Genomic DNA, 18,089 nt, shown 5'->3' with positions numbered 1-18,089 from the left:
AAATGTTCACGGCGGTGGAGGAACTAGAACTTGGGCCATACAAAAAAAAAAAAAAAAAAAAAAAAAAAAAAAAAAAAAAAAAAAAGAACCAACAGGGGCAGAGAGCGTCTGATGCCCGCCCCCTCTGTACTGGCCCCCAGCAACAAACCCCGGGCCCCGTCCTGGGCAAAAGTACCCGCACGTTGAACCCGTCCCTTAAGCAGCTGGCCCGTCTATGAAAGACACATCCCCACAATGAGGCCCGAAAACCCCATGTCGCCAACCATGTGCACGCTCACCATTTTTAAAACTGGAAGCGGTAGGTGGAGGTGGCTGCTCGCACCGCCGGAGACCGACACAGCTGCTCCCCAAAGGCGCGTAGGCTTCTCCGCCGACTGGACCAGCTGCTCCTCACTCTCGCGGATCACGGATCGCTTTAGCCTCCATGCATCGATGCAGTGGCGGCGGTCCTTTGAATGGTCACGACGCCACCCGCTCATACCTGCAAATAGAAAGGGAAAAATTTAAAAAAAACAAAGAAGCCCCGAGCGCGGGGCACACCGTTTCGGCGAGGGAGCGTCCAGGGACAAGGGGGTCTCCTGGGCGCTCCCTATCTCTTTATTCCTGAGGGGCCAGGTGGCCCCTCCTCTAGCCCGCCCCCCCTGACCCGGACCTATTTCCCAGGATCCGGGTCAAGGGGGCCGCCAGCCAATCGGCGGTGGGCCGCGCCCCCCAGGGCACGCCCCCACCGCCGAGTGGCAACCAAGGAGACAGTGGGGGCGACGGTCGCCGCGCCGCCATGCGTGCGGGGGGGCCGAGGGCCCCCCCTTTTCATTCTCCCAAGGGCTGGCACAGAGGGCCCCATAAGATGAGCCTCAACCAAACTCCCACAATTGTGTGTGTGTCAGTCACAGGGTCTCACTCACATTCTTATCAGTAGTTTGATGCCGTCAGTAGGCCTCAATCATGCTCTCTCACTGTCACAGGGGAATGCAGCCGGTGGACCTCATGCTCACGCGCACTCTCACGCGCGAGGGGCCACATTCACACTGAGTTGATGCAGTCCGTGGGCTGGAAAGACTGGACAAGCCACATTATTCGCAAATGTGTACGCAAACCCAAGTTACTTCTGTCCTTGCATGATTATAAGCAGAAATGTTGGAATGTGTGCCAAAAAATATCAAAATAAGGATAAACGCAACATAAGGGAGAGAGGAAGTCAGATTATTTGACTCTCGTGTAAGACTTCCAAAAAGCACAGGAAAAACCAAACATTGACAGGTATTATATACTGGGAATGGGGAAACACTCTCCAATTTACGGAAATTAAGAGGGATAGCGGGTCTCACAGTGGAAAGCGTTGTGTGCTCGAGTGCTGAATGCGTGAGAGTGTTCAGAGCACCAAAACAAAGGAAGGTGCTTTGCTCGCTGGGCCGGGGATTCCCCTGCCCACACTTTCTCCCTCCAGTTTCCTCCTGGCTTGGCACGGGTCCGCGGGAGTCCCGGAATGCCTGGTGGCGCGTCGAGGAGCCTTGAGTGCAGGCCAACGCGACGAAACCTCTTGTGACACACCTCTAGCCGGTAGAGCGAGCGGGAGCACCACACCTCCGCCACAACTTGTTGACTCTCGACGCACCAGGAAGTAGCGCTCACAAAGCGCTGGCTGCTGGCTCGTGAGGCTGCCAGCCATGGACACGGAAGAAGGCCAGTGCCTGGGCAACCTGCTTCTCTTTAACCGGGGCGACTTTGAGCCGGAATGGACCAAGGTGGCCTGTGGCGCTTTCGGGCACGTGTTCAAGGTGAAGCACCGTCTTTGGCACGCCGTCTATGCCATGAAATGCTCCCCGGCCGTCATGATGGGCGCAGGCATGCAGAGGTACGGTAGGGCTTGCATTACTTGAGCGCGTGCCAGCGGGGGTAGGGTTGTCGAGAGGGGCATAACGTCTGTAGAAATGTCTGTAAACATGTGCGAGATATGGGAGCCTGAGTCCCCCCTCGCCAGATTTTGCAAGGGGGGCATCATTTTGCGTTACATCGCTGGTTGCCTGTGGTTCTGTTTTTTGTTGGAACACTGGGTTTCCCGGCGTGGGGTTTTGTGTTACACAAATCCTTCTTGTTGCATAAATCCGTCGTTATCCAGTCCAGAAATTCCCTCCACAAGCCATCTCATATTAACTTTTAATCCAGCTTGTTTAATTGAGGGGATCATGTACTGCAACATAACTCCCAGCATGTATCTGAGTTTGAATTAATACCCAGGACTGTAGTATGGGGTCCCTGGTGACACGGAGTCATCTGATTATCTAAATCGAACTTGAATAGCGCAAGTTTATTGAAAACTACAACTTTCAGAGCGCATCTGTTTATCAAATATTGAGATTTCAGCTCCCGGAATGTAGTTTAATGTCAAATAATAAAAAATATAAAAAACACACAGGACTCTCAAAATACCGATGGAGTGACATTAAGTGGAACCCTAGTGCTAACATTAGGCTATTGCAACGAATCGGTAGAGGGGTGTAGAATTCGCTTCGACGCAAGAAGCATCACTCGTTGTGGTTGGGGGTTTGAGAATGCCACTTTCTCTAGGGTGAAAAATAAATAAGTAAATATTTTGAGTTTCATGATAATTGGTGTCATTAGCATTTTGCGTTTACCGTCCTGGGATTTCATCTGACAAGCAATGCATTCTGGGCGATGTAGTCTTTATTTCAAGCCAGCCAGTTGGAGTAACACAATTGATGACAATGATTTGTAATTGAAAATCCCAGAACTGAAATGCTGGTGCTCTGGCGCCATCTGGCCATCTAAGCTGGCTCCAGGGGACTGAACCCACCTGTGATGTGCACTGCCATTCACGTTTTCCGATCCCATGCGCATTAGTATATTGTCCAGTCCAGGTTTTTTACTCTGTATTTTGGTACTTTTACTCCTGTTTATTCCACTGTAAATTCAGCACAAGAAGCATCAGAATACAAAGAAAAGAAACACAGACTGGGATTGCTGCTCAATCATAGAATTGGTATCCGCCATTTGGGAGTACACATATTTTTGGTTGCTTGTTTCCATGGCCACCAACAACCCTTTCTCACGCGTTAAAATATAAAGGACGCAGGTATTCCTTCTACTGGGAACAAGATGCCAATGATTATATTTTATATCTGCTCTGAAAGAAAATATGGCGGTAGATTTGCAATTATAGAAGTTTAACTGTCCAGAAGTGCTCATTTCTGAGTGCTGTTGTCAACCGAGTTATACAATCTTTCACTTCTAAAGTATTTTCTTTACATTGCCCCTCAGTGTGATCTTGGCCAGCCCGCAAAGCACTCCGGCCTCTGTTGTCCCAATTGTAGTTGGAAACTGGCTCAACCGGTAGGGCACACAAGGAGCCTCTATGCAGCAAATGCAGTTGATGCTTTTAAACAAACAGGACTCGACACAAATATATTGCTTGTTTTTGTGCTGATTTTACACAGTTTACAACTAGCCCCAAATTATGAAAATTAGTTTCAGCCAGGCCTCGTTTTTTAAGAGAAAACCTCCGAGACTGCAAGGGGGTGTAGTGTGACTGTATACATGAGAGAAGACAGGTCCCACATGGGGAAAGGGATGTTTGAAGCAAGAGAGGTGTTTTTATACAGCTGTACTGATGTATTTCAAGGTGCTCTCAAATGTGATTATCGAGGAAAAGGAGTACCTAGGTACCAGTATTTGCGATCAAATATGTTCGAAGATGCTGAAACTGCTTTGAAGTGGAGTAAGAGTGCTGGAGGGTGGCCCAGAGGACTAGGCTGGTTTTAAGGATCTGACAGGGCAGGGCACAGGGATTGAGATGGTACTGTGGGGTCGGGATTACTGAAATGCCAAGGGAAACACGTGGTGGTTTTTAAAGATCTTTTGAGTCTGAAATAGTCATTTTCCAGACTTAGTTTCAAACGTAGGGGATTTCGCCAACAGGAGACATAAGCCTGTAAGATTTGTCTGCCGAATCTCTTGAATCCAGGCAGCTAAAAGATCCAGGTTGGCAGGCGTCAGGCCTCTACTTGGTGGATAAGGGGCAATCCAGGGGGGCGGTGCCATCGGTGCCACCACACTGGGCGCTGACTTCAGGGGGCGCTGTGTTGTCACACAAATATAGTGGATTTAAAAGCACCTGCTGCCTCGTTCCTTGTCTCCAGCAAGTTTCAGTCAACAATAAAAAATGTCAAGAAAACTCTGGTGATTAATGGACCTGCTAGGGATTGATCGAGTTTTGTCTAGCGGAAGTTTTGACTCATAAAGTAACGAAGTAACTCAGAGGGTTAATATGCCTGCTGCAAAGCACGTGCACCATGCAAACCACAGAAGTGCATATAATGTAAATAGTTCTGTGGGTTAGTGCTTTGTCCGAGGGATCCTTTTATTATTTGCAATTTATACATTAAAATCCTAATATAGAACTGTGAGCTATTAACTGTCATCCAAGAGCTGCGTTGAAACTGTAAGGTATCAGTTAAAGCGTTGATTTCTCCCCCAGTATTTCACTATCCTAATGTTGCTAAAAGGGTTCATTTGGGTAGGAATCTGTTTGTATTGGTAAAGAGAACCCCAAACATGGTGGTTCATTTTACATTCTGAGATTATGCATCTCCGTATCAAGCACTTTTAAACTATACCTAGTATGAATGACATGTGACTCCTACACCTTGTAGTTCTCTTTCTTACGTAACATTCTTATACATTGATTTACACACATGAGTCATTGTCTCTGTGTGATGTAAAGTGTTACGACACCCTTCGCTGGTATGAGTAGCTCTAAAAAACAAAAGAAAAGCATGTGAGAGAGTGGTTATGGAGACTTGAGGGTCACTGTTAAAGGGTGGTAAGTGAGGGAACTCATGGAGAAGGAGGTCCTTTGGGGGCTCCAGCAAACATAATCGCACTGGCTGTCACCAGCACTAAACCCGGCCCTGGGGCAATCATATCGGCTAGGTAGATTGGTGAATCGATAGATCGGCGAATGACCTTGTGATCAAGGCAAAACTTTTAAAGGTATAGCTTTTCTTTTAAAGGGAACAAGTGAAGTGGTTTCAGAGCCAGAGGGATGTGATTCGGATGTTTCACACCGTACAACAAGCGACCTCTCATCATTTTTAGATCTAGCTTTCAGAGAGGATTAGTATGGAGAGGCAGGCGTGTAGGCCATTACAGTAATTCAGTCGGCACTTCACGCGTAGCATGGGGGGGGCACAGGGGCTGTTATCCCGGGCGCAAAAATTCATAAGAGTATTTTTAGGGGCACAGCATTTTAATAGGGAGGCAAAATGTAAACAGAAAAGTGAAAGGATACTTGCCTTGGCCATGACACTGGCAACCCAGCTATGCCGCTACACATGACCACGGCAAGGATGAGGGCCATTTTTTGAAAGAAGTAGAGCAACGGCAGAAACCCTTGTAGCAAGAAGAAACAGTAAAAAGCTTTTTTTTGTGGAAGCTATATTTATTTGAGGTCGTGAATGATAACTCCCTATTAACAGTTAGACAGAAATTGCAGGCAATAATCACTGTGCTTTAAGTGGGCCCAGTTCTTCAAACCAAAGTAAAGGGAAGTGTGCAGGATTGAGAGAGCCCATGAGCAGGATATCAGTTTTTTCACCATTCAGACAAATCCAATTTTCCTGCAGTCAGTTCTGAACTTGGCAAAGGTAGTGGGAAAAATTGAAAAGATTACCAATGCGTGCCATTGTTGTAAATGTGATAGCTAATCTTTAGTCTAATATGGCAACAATGGGGACTATATAAACAGTGAAAAGTGCTGATAACAAGAGGAACCCTGAAGTACTTCAAACCTGTGCGTCTGAGGAAGGGTTCTATTAGTTCTTGTTAGGAGTGGGTTTGCAGAAATGAGACTGATCAGGCCAGGCAGTTCATCTTGAAGCAGCTTGGGAGTTCTAAGAGGATAAAGGTGCAAGGGTAACGTGGTTGTATGGGATGATATTAAGTAGTGTCTTCACTGCGTACAGGCAGGGTCGAGAGCTACACTGAAGGTCAATCAGGAGGTCTTTCGAGTCCATGATGGAGCACAACTTTCAAGTTACTTTGCAACACAAGGATGGTCACAGATGGGTCTGTGATTTGATTGTCAGTGTCTGTAGTAGGTTTGTTTATGATGGGTGTGACAAATGTATGTTTAAGGTTTCGAGGATGAACTCAGGAGGAAAGAAGGTACTGATCATCCTGGTGGTGTAAGTGGAGAGAGCCCTAGGTTGATTATCTTGGGGATGCTGATGCCCCAATGTGGTGTGCAGCCGCGGCCCGTGCAGGTAAGAGCAGTGGGGCCAGGTGGAGGGAGATTTCAACAGACGACCTCAAGGGAAAATGTATTATTTATTTAATTTGCCCTCGAGGTCGTCTATCGAAATCTCCCACCACCCAGTCCCATCGCTATTGCGTGCACAGGCTGCGGCTGGTGGTGTGGAATATTTTTAAAGTTGGTCAGGACATTCCCTATAGCATCAGCAGAGATGAGCGCAATCTATGGAGAGAGGGCTCGCGCAATCAGGCATCGGATCGTAGGGGCAAGGCTCCTCGGCATGTGGTGAAATTGAGGTATTGAGAGCCTCAAGAGTGTGAATTTTGATTGTAATAATAGTAGATAGTCACAGAGGAATGACATTGGATTTGACATGCAATATGACAAGCAATGAGAAACTATCCTTTTGTAGATGAGTACAAATTATTTAGCTGGATTTGCAGATTCAGCAATTCTTGGTATGGGAGTATCCCTTCTTTGGCCTAGTGCAAAATTTGTACCCTCTGGAGTGTTCCCGACCATCAGGGCGATCAAACAGTGATTACTTAATGTTACAACCTCTGTCCAGAGCTTTACCCGGGGCCACTGGAATTATGCGTCAGGGGAGCACCGAATTAGGTGGCAGGGTTGGCTAAATTATGCCGCAACGAAAGGCAAATTAAGCAGCATAATCCAGCAAATTTTTAACAGTATTGCTTTATTATTGTATGATTTTTCCACATGGTAATATTGACTGGTCAAAGATTTCACCTCATTAGTACCAGTTTAACATCCACATCCATCAATAAGCAACTTAAAGATGACCAGCTAACCTTTGTAAAGGGCGTTCCACTGTGAGCGAACACACATTCCTTAATTATATGAAAAAAGCAGCGGCTGTAGAACTGCATAATTCCAGTAGCCCTGGCTTTAACTTGTTTTTTCCATTTGGCAAATACTATGATTTATACCATTTATTGGCCTTCATGAGGCACTTCTTAGGAGTATAGATAGCCTAGACCAGGTGAGACTTTTACAATTTCTAAATTCATTCTTTTCTCAAAGCCCATTTTTTGGGGGATATAAAGGTAATCTCTTTTTATCTGCCTCATGTTTTATTTACGGATCTCCTGATGTTAAGAGCATGCTCTGATCATTGAGCTGCCTGAGGATTTTTCAACGAGTTTTCCAGCAGGAGGGGCTCGTGTCAGGGAACAGAGCCAGGGGGTGTGGGGAGGGGGGGGGGCAGGGGGGGTGCAAAAGGGGACGCGGGAGACAAATGTAAAAAATAAAAAAGTACTTACCTGCTGCCCTCCACCATCGCATTGCCCTCCACTGCTCCTCTCCTCCTCACTGCAGGAAGGCACAGGCTCCCAGCCTGCCCTGTGGCCAATCCTGAAGCTGCTCTCATGCACCAGAGCTGCTTCAGGATTTACCTGAGCGCCGATAATTTGCACTCCAGGACAGACTGGGAGCCTTTGCCTGCTCTCTCCAACCCTAGCAATGCAGTTGGGGTTTGGAGAAAGCTTCACTGTGCATGTGGATTTGGCCAACCTGAGACGGCCAGTCAAACCCACATGCGCAGTGAAGGCAGTGCACCTACCACTCCCCTCAGTGCCTATCATCACTGTGGCCCCACACCCAAGACTTGGCACAAGGAAAATACAACGATAATAAAAAAGGTTTTAAACCCGTTTTATTTTATTTTTATTTTTCATGTTTCGGAGGGTGACGGAAGGGGGGCCAACACGCCTTCACCATAGCATAGAAGCCACCCCTATTTTCCAGAGAACTTGTTATTATGGACAATATGATCTATGTTTCAGCTTAAATTGCACAAACAAATGCATGTTGGACCCTGGTGTGCTGGTTTGCCTCAATTAGACTAAAGACGATGTGGCTGATGAAAATAAAAAGTGAATTGACATGTGGTGTTCTGGGTGCCTTGGACAGGGCCGAACTGGCCATACAGAGCATCAGGCGTTTCCCCGGCAGACTGGAAGGGGGGTGGTGGTGGTTTTACAACAGTCGAGGCCGGTTTTGTCACTGGGGGCTGGTTTTCCAGCAGTGCTGCAATATCGGTCCCCAATAGCAAAAACAGCAAGCAAGCTTTTCCAGTCTCCTGGGCCCAGGCAGTGCTTCCCCAGGGAGTGGTCCGGGAAGATTGCCAGGTCTGCTTTGGATTCCCAGTCTAGCCGTGGCCTTGAAGTCCAATATTATCCATGTGGAATTACGAGCTGAACAGTTATAAGTGATTTTTGCTTGATCCAGTTAGACAAAAAAGGTAAGTGGTTGTTGACTGGTTTTGAAGTCGTTTTTTTATGGTGTAGTTACAGTGCTGCCAGATATAGTTTATAAAATTTTTATGAACTTTTGCTTGGTATTCTAAGGAGTACCATGAAGATTATTACACCCAACATTACACCCAATATTTGCAGTCCACAATCTACTCTCACAGCTGCCAGGTTGCATCCATATCGTGTGTAACACGCTAGCTAATCCTGGGATTATAGCCAGGGACACTGGAATTATGTGATTGTGCGGCTGCGGCGATTGTCACATAATTAAATATTTACTGCTTTTGCCACATAATCCAACTGCCACATAGTCTGCAGATTTTAACAGAAAAAAATAGTTTCTAGCTCAAAAGTTTCAAAACTTACTAAAAATGCAACAACTTGTGTTGCAGCACAGTGGAAGGGCCTTTGCAAAGCTGGACTGGTCACCTTTCTGTTGCTCATTGATATATTTGAGTGTTAAATTGGTACTAATGTAATGATACCAATGCCCAGCAATTGTTGCCAAGTGAAAAAATCATGAAGTATTACTATTACAAAATGTGCCACATTATGCGGCAAAATGTGCCTTTTCTTGCTGCATAATTTTGAATCATCCCTACCGCATAATTCAAGTGGCCCTGATTACAGCCCACAAGACTTTGCAGCCTGGGATATTTGAGCATATAGTTACCTACAATTTTAAATGTGAAACTACGAGTCCCAGAATTCCAAAGTTATTGTATAATAAATCAGGACTGACTTAAGGTGTCACAGGTGGCATGGAGCCACTTGGCAGCTCACTGATTTCATTTGCTTTGGGGGACGTGTAGTACTGCTTTTCCTGTTATAACACCAGGACTAGTACACCAGCCTCAAAATGGTAAACTGCATGGACGTCATTTAGGGGTCTTTTGGGTTCGCTGTCGTGACCCAAGCAGTGCCAACAACACAGGGGCTTCTCAGCCTTCCTTATTTTCTGTCCGTTTTTCATTATACTAATAGTCTAATAAAAAAGTAGCATACTTAGCTGGAATGGGACATTCGGTAGAAACTGTGGTAAGTAAACATGTTTTAAAAATGTATGTTCTGTGTGTGATTGCAGGTGAGAGTGTGTTTATTTGAAAGCATGTGTATGTGTGAACATGTGTCTGTATATATTAGGATCCTATCCAACGCAAATCCTGATTTGTGCTGGATAGTAAATCCCACCCTAACACTTTGCACTAGGTTTGCGCAACAAAGGTGATGCAAGACAATCATAAAGCATTAGTAAATCTGGGCCCGAGTGTTAGTAAGTATGAGTGGGTGAGAATGAGTGAGATTAAGCGTGAGCGCTGGGATGCCTCCGGGTAACCATGCGCTTTATAAATCTCGTTACAATACAAAGTGAGAGAGTGAGAATCAATAAGAATGCGTGTAAGGGGGTGTTTGACTGTGAGTGAGAGATTGAATGAAAGTGAGTGTGAGTGAGTGATACAATGAGTGTGGTCGAGAATGTGATGTGATGCTCCTAAGTTTGATATGGACCCAGGTATACGGAAGGTAATTGTTGTCTCATAGAGATGCCCAAGTCAAAACGCTGCAGCTGGCATACTTTGTGCAATTCTTAGCATGACAGACATCTGTGACAAATTGCTAGCACCTGCACACTGGTGGTTATTCTTGGCATAAAGGCACCAATGGTAAAATACTGGTACTGGCATACTAGAGATGATTCATGGCATGTAATGCATCCATGAAAAAAAACTGACATACTTGAGGGCATTCCTGGCATGTGGATACTAGTGGCAGAATGCTGGTACTAGCACAATGTAGGTAATTTATGGCACAAATGTGGACAAGCTGGAAGAAAAGAGGGTGGCAACCATGACAAATTGCTGGTTCTGACATACTGAGGTAATTTTTGACATACAAGTCAACTATGATATAAGGACAACATAAATTGCAAAATTCTGACACTGGCATATTTTAAGTCATTTTTGATGTAAGGGCGAACGCAGGGAATATGGTGGCACCCATGACAAAATGCCCCCCCCCTGGTACAGTGGTGATCATTTTTTACATATGGGGGCACCCATATCACATTTTGAAAAAAAAGAGGTCAACACCTTGGGGACATCAGGTTTCATTGGCTTAAACACCATGGGCCCGATTCACAGAACTAACTTAAGACAAAATCCTAAACTTACTACCATTTACGTATTCACAGAAGGCACTTACTCATTTTGGTATTCACAGAAGACATCTTACTCATTTCGGTATTCACAGAAGTTAGGACTCCTAAATGCATTCTGTGAATACTATAAGTCTTAAAATTAGGATTTTTCTCAGTTTAGGAGTCCTAAAGTTAGGAGTCCTAACTTTACTACTACTAAATTGAGAAAAATCCTAATTTTAAGACTTTTGGTATTTAGGATTTTTCTCAGTTTAGGAGTCCTAAAGTTAGGAGTCCTAACTTTACTACTACTAAATTGAGAAAAATCCTAATTTTAAGACTTTTGGTATTCACAGAAGGCATTTAGGAGTCCTAAAGTTAGGAGTCCTAACTTCTGTGAATACCGAAATGAGTAAGTGTCTTCTGTGAATACCAAAATGAGTAAGTGCCTTCTGTGAATACGAAAATGGTAGTAAGTTTAGGATTTTGTATTAAGTTAGTTCTGTGAATCGGGCCCCATGAAATGATCTGAATATTTATTGAGTGCCTTTCTCTGTGCCTATGTTATTATGAAATGCACAGTTTCACCCCCATTATTTTCAAGAAAATTCTGTGGGAAGAAACTCCCTAGAAGAGGTCTGACTTACATGCTTTGATCACTCATTACCATTCAGGGCAAGTGTTATACCCCAGAAAATTTCTAAGATCAAGTCAGCACCATAATGTAAGTGGTGTCTAAAATAGACATTTGACTGTGTTATGCTGTTATAGTAATCATGCAGTTATTATGGAATTTCAACAATGTCACTTGTTATCTTAGCGCCAATTGACAAGCCTCACTGGAAAAAGACAGGGCAAGGGTCATATGGTGTTACTCCCAGTGATGTCATTAAGGTCAAAGGGTATGTGATGTTGCTTCCTCTACCCCAGTCATTTTGGTGTTTTAACATCAATGGTAACCTGGACTTGACAAGCTACTAAACCTAAACAATTGACATGAGTAACGTGAGAGTTCTGGAGTTCCTCGTTTTGCTATTCTCTAAGGCAAGTAGAAAAGATTTGTGGAAACATCTTTCCACCCACAAGGGTCACTCCTCCGAATCGATCATCTTTCCTTTCAACTGAAAGAAGTTGATTCCATTAATTAGGTAGATTAGAAATTTTGGTGGATATTTACAAGGAAGTGGCAGAGCATGTCATTAGCCTCCTTGGCTTAACGACACGCTGCGCCACTTCTGAAACGCAAGACTGCACCATATTTAGAAGAATGTGGTACAGCCTTGCATTTCCCCCGGTGATGGCGCTAAGTTTAACAACTTAGTGCCAACGCGGGCACTCTTGCACCAGAGCGCAAGGGTGTCTGTGTGCAGGGGAGGATTGGTTATGTGTCGGAAGGTGTCCCTTCCTGCACATAAACAATCCTGAAATTAAATTTTTTAACTTTCATGTCTGCTGCTGCAGCACACATGAAAGTTACAAAATGGCATTTTTTTAAAAGTTTTGTTTATATACAGGAAGGGACCCACCACAACACCCACTGAACACCAGCGGCGGTACAGAACTTGATGGTGCCCCCCTGCAAGGTACATTCGAGGAGCCCCCAAATCAGGAGCTCTCGGGCAAGATAACTGTGCTGAGGCCGCGCCCCTACAGCTTGGGGGGCCCCCAGGGGCTGTGGGGGTCTGCGTTATGCCACTGGGGTAGAGGAGGAGACAGAATGTCGAATTAGTTCAGAGCTGCTGGCTGGGGATCCAGGTTTGAATCAAAGCAATTGGCTCAACATCAACAGTGATTCTGAGCAAATCACTTAATCTCCCAGGAATGTGTCCTTGTGTAATGTAGCCATTGCTCTTGTAAGGCACTCCAATATCTTCAGGCCAAGTTTGTGCTGTATTAAACTGCAAAAATAATTGGTTTAAATCACTCATTCAACCCAGTTTGCATCGCAAATGCTGAAGGTGCTTCTGAATCTGCAAGGTGCAGGACCCCACCTGTGCGGCAACGCCTCCCTGCCTGCCACTGACAAGCTAACCCTTTCACAGTTCATAAAGGGCTGAATGAGAGTTGATTGTCCTTTGAAACTGCTGCGGTGTCAAAATGCAGGACAATTAGCATCATGATGTGCCATGTGCCTTTGAGTGGGCAGCTGGGATAGGATCGCCAATTACAGACCAAATTGCTAAATGTATACTGGGCTTGAAGCTGTGGTTTGGGGCTGCAAGGTCCAGCGGAGAAGTGGGCCCGGCCCTTTCTCTATTCCTCCCAGCAATACATGTGCCTGCGAGGCCCAGGAGAGAGACTCCTCTCCCCTGGGCAGGCCTGGCAGAGCTGCAGCTTAGGGGCGAATCCCCATGATGGTGTGCTGAACACGGGGCCCTGAGCAACTGCCCACGCCTAGCATCGGCCTTGCAAGCCAAACCCTTGCCACGGTGCTCCATATTAATTTGTTGGGTGGCCTACCTCAACTGCACCCAGGCGCACAACGCCCATTGGCTCAGATGGCTTCAGCCCCCCCCCCCCCCGCCGTGTTTGTCAGCCCGGGCTGAGACAGCTTCCCAGGCACACACATAGGCGCACTCAAGTACTTCACAGGTCTTTGAAAGACCATTAACTTGTTAATGAGGCTTTGTTGTGCTTTCACCCCTTCTTAAAAGCCCCTGCATCTTCACTCTGCCTATTGCTGGAAGACTTAGCCCCCCTCCACCTGAAATGTTATTAGCCCCTCCCGAAATTTCACTCCAGTTACGCATCGGACTGCACCCATAGGGTGATCACTCTCAAGAGCTCCTCCCATACAGGGGGACTAGCCACGCCATAATAAATAATTGATGCTGAGAGTTTTAAAAAAAATGTATTTAATGCAGTTTTGTATTGCGCAAACTTTACCGAAATGTTCCCGAGGGTTCTTGTCCTCAAACCAAACAGGGCTTCTAGCCTGTGAGATGGTCTTTTTCTTTCTTTTTTGATGCAAAGACCTTTAGTGTTTCTAGCTTTCAATTTGACTGAAACAGTTTTGAAATTGATGTATAAACTGTTATAAATTCCGCTCCTCGTGACGCCGTTCTTCATGACTGTCCCTCATGACCCCCTCTTTTCTTTACCAGCCCCCGCCCTCATAGCTGCCAAGGTTTAAGATTGCTTATGCGTGACATTTTCATAATTTCAGTGTAATAATGAGTGACATTCAACAACTATAAGTGACACTCTCGCGAGCAAATTCAGGCAATGAAGACGAGGGAAACATAAATATCAGAAATGACATCAATTTGAGTAACGGAAAACTCCTTTTGGATGTGTAAAACTAAGCAATGTAGTCCACAGAAAGACATTAATATCGGAAATTACACCCTTGAGCAATGAAAAGCTCTAAAAAATACCTTTAAACTACTGCAAAATCCTTGAAATGGAAGATCTCTAAAGTACAGCTGCTTTTTAAGACAACTATTGTATTTTCACAGAGTGCCTTATTTGCTGGTTAGGACCTCAGGCACTATGAATAAAGAAACCAGTAATTCCCAAAGCACAAAACTGGCCACAAATGTGTCCCTCTGTAGTTACACATAGAACCTACAGTGATTGTATTAATCAGTTGAAGTTTCATACGGTAAAAGTAAAAGCAAAAATAATTCATTTTCCCATCAATTTAATTTGCATGATCTATGAGCATCTTTAAATTAAAGCATATCACGGTTGTATATATGGTTACCTGAAGAGCAAAGACCAGAATAGTTGTACAACATTTTGTTCTCAAAAGCCATGTGATGTCTTTTACACCCACAAACACACTCTGAAAGACGTGATTATTCTCCCCTGATTATACAGCACTCACCTTCTGTGCTCTGCTGGACTCTCACCTCTTGTGCCACCAGAAGCCAAGCGAGCGTCTTTTCTTTGGCCAGGTTGTTGGTCAGGGTGGGCAAGTGAGCTTCACACAGTGCTGAGAGATAAGTAGCAGGCTGTAGGTGGCTGCATGCTTCACTCATCTAGGACCGTCGGCCAGGGTCTCTTGATGTAAATAACTAGTCAAGCACCTGAGTAGGTGAGGGCTGGCAGGCCTCGATATGCAGGCAAATTGATTGTGGGTTTCTAAAGCGCTAGAATCAACTCCCGAAGGAGTATCTCTGCGCTGTAGACCGCTGGGGAACCCGTCCTGGCTTTCCCTGTGAGATGGTCCCTACTGGGTATCTCCAAGGTGAAACCAGGCATCCCTGGCGCATGTGGGGGGCCGTTGTGGAGATGAGGCAAGCTAATGCCCAGAGTTGCCGAGTGTGATCCCTGGTTAGAGTAGGAACCGAGGCGAGAATTATCGAGTCCGCTGACCCTGGTCCTCGACCCTGCCCCGTCGGGAATAGAACCCTGGTCCCGGGCCGTCCTCTGCTTCCGGGTCTGCCGCCTCTAACCAGTGAGCCACACCACTCCACAGATTGCAGGGAAAACCACATCTGGCCAACACAACTCTCCTTCACAAGTTTGCTGAGCTCTTGAACTGGCCTCTAATTTAGCAACTAGGGAAATGTAACAGCTGCCAGCACACATCTGCTCTGCCAAATGCATTTCACTGTAGTACAGTTTATTAGAAATGTTTGCACAGCGCACAATCCATAACTCACAAGTTTGACTGTGCTCTCATATGTAATAATGAATAGAAGTAGGCCTGGTGAAATTAAGTATTTGCCCAGGATCAAACCACTTGGTCACACAGGAAAGAGCGGGTGACAAGCAAAACCGCGTTGAAAAGGGGCCTTTTTAACTGCAAAGCAGATCGGAAAGGAAGATATGATTCTCTGTCTTCCTGCTACCTGATGTCCCTCTTCAGACTCTCCAAAATCGCATGTGTGCATGCAGGTGATAATTACTGCTGCAGTACTGAACGCATACATTAAAGGGGGAAAGGAATTTAACGACAAACCTGTCTTTTGGAAAGCCTGGAGACAGAGAGGTATAATATGGGTCCATCAACTATATGAACAAGATCACATCATGTCTTTTGAAAAGGCCAGTTCCATATTCACCTTGCCTCTATCCTTTAAATCCAAATTTCCTCTCTTGTCTGCTCACTCAAAATTTGCATTAATCCGACCAACCGATCCATATGAGCTCATGCACACGGATAAACTCAGGACTCTTGTTCTTGGCGCCTCCAGGGCATCCTCTCTTTACATGTTTTTACATACTTCCTCTCGTCCAAGAGATGAAACCAAGGTAGAATTAGCATGGGAAACTGATTTAGGAACTTCCTGGACGGTAGATTTTTGAGGTAGAATTTGGCTTAAAATCTGTAAATATTCTAGGGCGGCTAACACCACACAAACACTCTTTTTACATTTATAACAGACTCTTACTTTCTCCACTCACACTCCATGCTAGACATGCTCATATCCCAGATCTGTGTTGGTCCTGATCGATGCCACAGGCGGGCCTTTTCACATGCTTTTCACTTGTAATTCTGGTCAGAATTTCTGGATTAAAGTATGGACTCAAATAAACTCTATCTTTAATTCTAATCACCCTTTTACCCCCTCACATATTTTCTTAGGTAGTTTATCCCCCATTTGGGAAAATTGCGAGTCTAATGTTAAAATCATAGATTTATTGCTGGCAGTGGCCTATCAGCAAATTACCAAAAATTGGAAGGACTTTTTACTAAACTATCATTCCAGGCATGGTGGCATGCGGTTTATTATAATCATAGACTTGACACATCTTTTGTATACCCATTACACGTGGCATCTAAACGTCTACATTTATGGTCACCTGTCACACTCTTTATTGACACAAGCGCAAGTCGCTCTCTGCGTTTGTCTCCTTCACAACAAGAAGTAGCTAGACCTCCATGACATTTTTCTGAGTTATTATTGCATGCTAAGCCTGGGCGTAGTGGGCATAGTGGGGCTCCGCGGAGCTACGCGGAGTGGGCGAGAAGCTACGCCCACTCCCGCACTCCGCGTAGCCCCACTACGCACCTCCCTCCCGCTCTCCTCTACTTACATTATTTAAGGAAAATACCCTTTATAAAACAATTTTAAAGCACTTACACTGTCCAGGGCACGTCCGGGGCTCCCTCTTGGAATTGCGTCGCCATAGATACCAATGCGCATGCGCGGGCGGCCGCGCATGCGCATTTCTCCCGAGAAATGCGCATGCGCAGCCGCCCGCGCTATATATAAAAAAAATACAGCTCACATGTAATCGACGGTACTGTGCCTTCCCTCTCAACGGCAACGAGCTGTGCATTTGGACTCATGAACCCTCTGACCACCAGCCGTTGCTTCTGAAATGCCATCACCAACCGATTACGGCTGTGATTTTCGGACGTAGACCTAATTCTCTTGTCGCCTTCTCAGCGTCACGTGACTGCGTCATACTTTGCCAACTGGGTGAGTGCATGCAGAGCCATCAGCAGGGGCTGCAGCCTTGAGGGATTATGCTCAGGACCCTACAGACAATACTGGCCCTGCCTTGCCCACCCTATGCCTCCCCCTGAGGGTGAAAACCACGCTGCTGCGTGCTGCACAAAATTTCATCACGTACGCGCTCGGTTTATATATGAGGGGCCTCATTTATGAGGCCTTGTGTGAGTTTTGCGCTTCCGATGCGTCACTTTTTGTGACGCATCGGCGGCGTAAAACATGCCTCCTGCTGCGCACTATTTACAAAGTGACGCATCTAAGCAGATGCGTCACTTTGTAAACCCCTGCGCTACATTTTACCTGCGTCAGGTATAATGTATGCAGAGGGGGCATTCACCCGCAAAAAGCCTCGTAATAGTGATGCAGTGAAATCTATGAGATTTCACTGCGTCACTTTTAGGATGCTGTTGCGTCAAAATCTTGCGCCTGCCTCACAGCAGGCATAAGACTGACGCAAGCCCTTTCACATGGGGCTTTCCCCATGTGAAAGGAAGCATTGCTGGAGTTGCGTCACTTTTGTGACACACTCCAGCAATGCGTCACTTTTGCGCCGACAGATACGTCAGAAATACTGACGTATCTGTAACTCCTTGCGACATGATATTATAAATATGACGCATCAATCATGTCGCAGGGAGAGCGCAGTGAAAAGTGACGCATCGCTGTTTTCACGCAGCGATGCTTCACTTTTCATAAATGAGGCCCGAGGTGCGGCAGCAGGAGTTACTTTAAAAGTACATCCCAGACTGACCCTGCTGTCGGCAAATGTACTGTGTGCCGAGTGGGCCCCAGGAGCTCCGGAGCCCCCCCCCCCGCAATCCTGAGGCTGCAGGGGCCTGATTTACGACCCAGCTGCACGCCTCTTTCATGCTCAACACAGCATGAAAGGGTGCATTATGTACAAGGTAGCGTTAAGCCAAGTTAAGTGGTTTAACACGGCCTTGTACATAAGACAAGGCCTCTATCGCCATGCGAACGTCACAAAAGTGATGTTC

The 18,089-nt window shown here is 45.8% G+C and overlaps 1 protein-coding gene across 3 annotated transcripts in view; it reads left to right on the top strand.

The window, feature by feature from the left end:
- Positions 1–1,542: 1,542 nt before the first annotated feature.
- The window catches only part of ANKK1 (ankyrin repeat and kinase domain containing 1), a 231,976-nt gene continuing 215,429 nt past the window's right edge, over positions 1,543–18,089 (top strand). For all 3 annotated transcript variants that reach the window (XR_013608827.1, XR_013608826.1, XM_078682357.1), the window contains exon 1: positions 1,543–1,855. Coding sequence is in view for 1 of the 3 variants with exons in the window: in XM_078682357.1 (XP_078538483.1) it covers positions 1,668–1,855 (188 nt within the window). In the remaining 2 variants the exon portion in view is untranslated. The remainder of the gene's footprint in view (positions 1,856–18,089) is intronic.

The sequence above is a fragment of the Lissotriton helveticus genome, chromosome 3_1, assembly GCF_964261635.1.
Source record: "Lissotriton helveticus chromosome 3_1, aLisHel1.1, whole genome shotgun sequence".
Lineage (NCBI taxonomy): Eukaryota > Metazoa > Chordata > Amphibia > Caudata > Salamandridae > Lissotriton > Lissotriton helveticus.
Note: the sequence above shows the minus strand (reverse complement) of the source record. Positions and strands in the feature narration are given on the sequence as shown.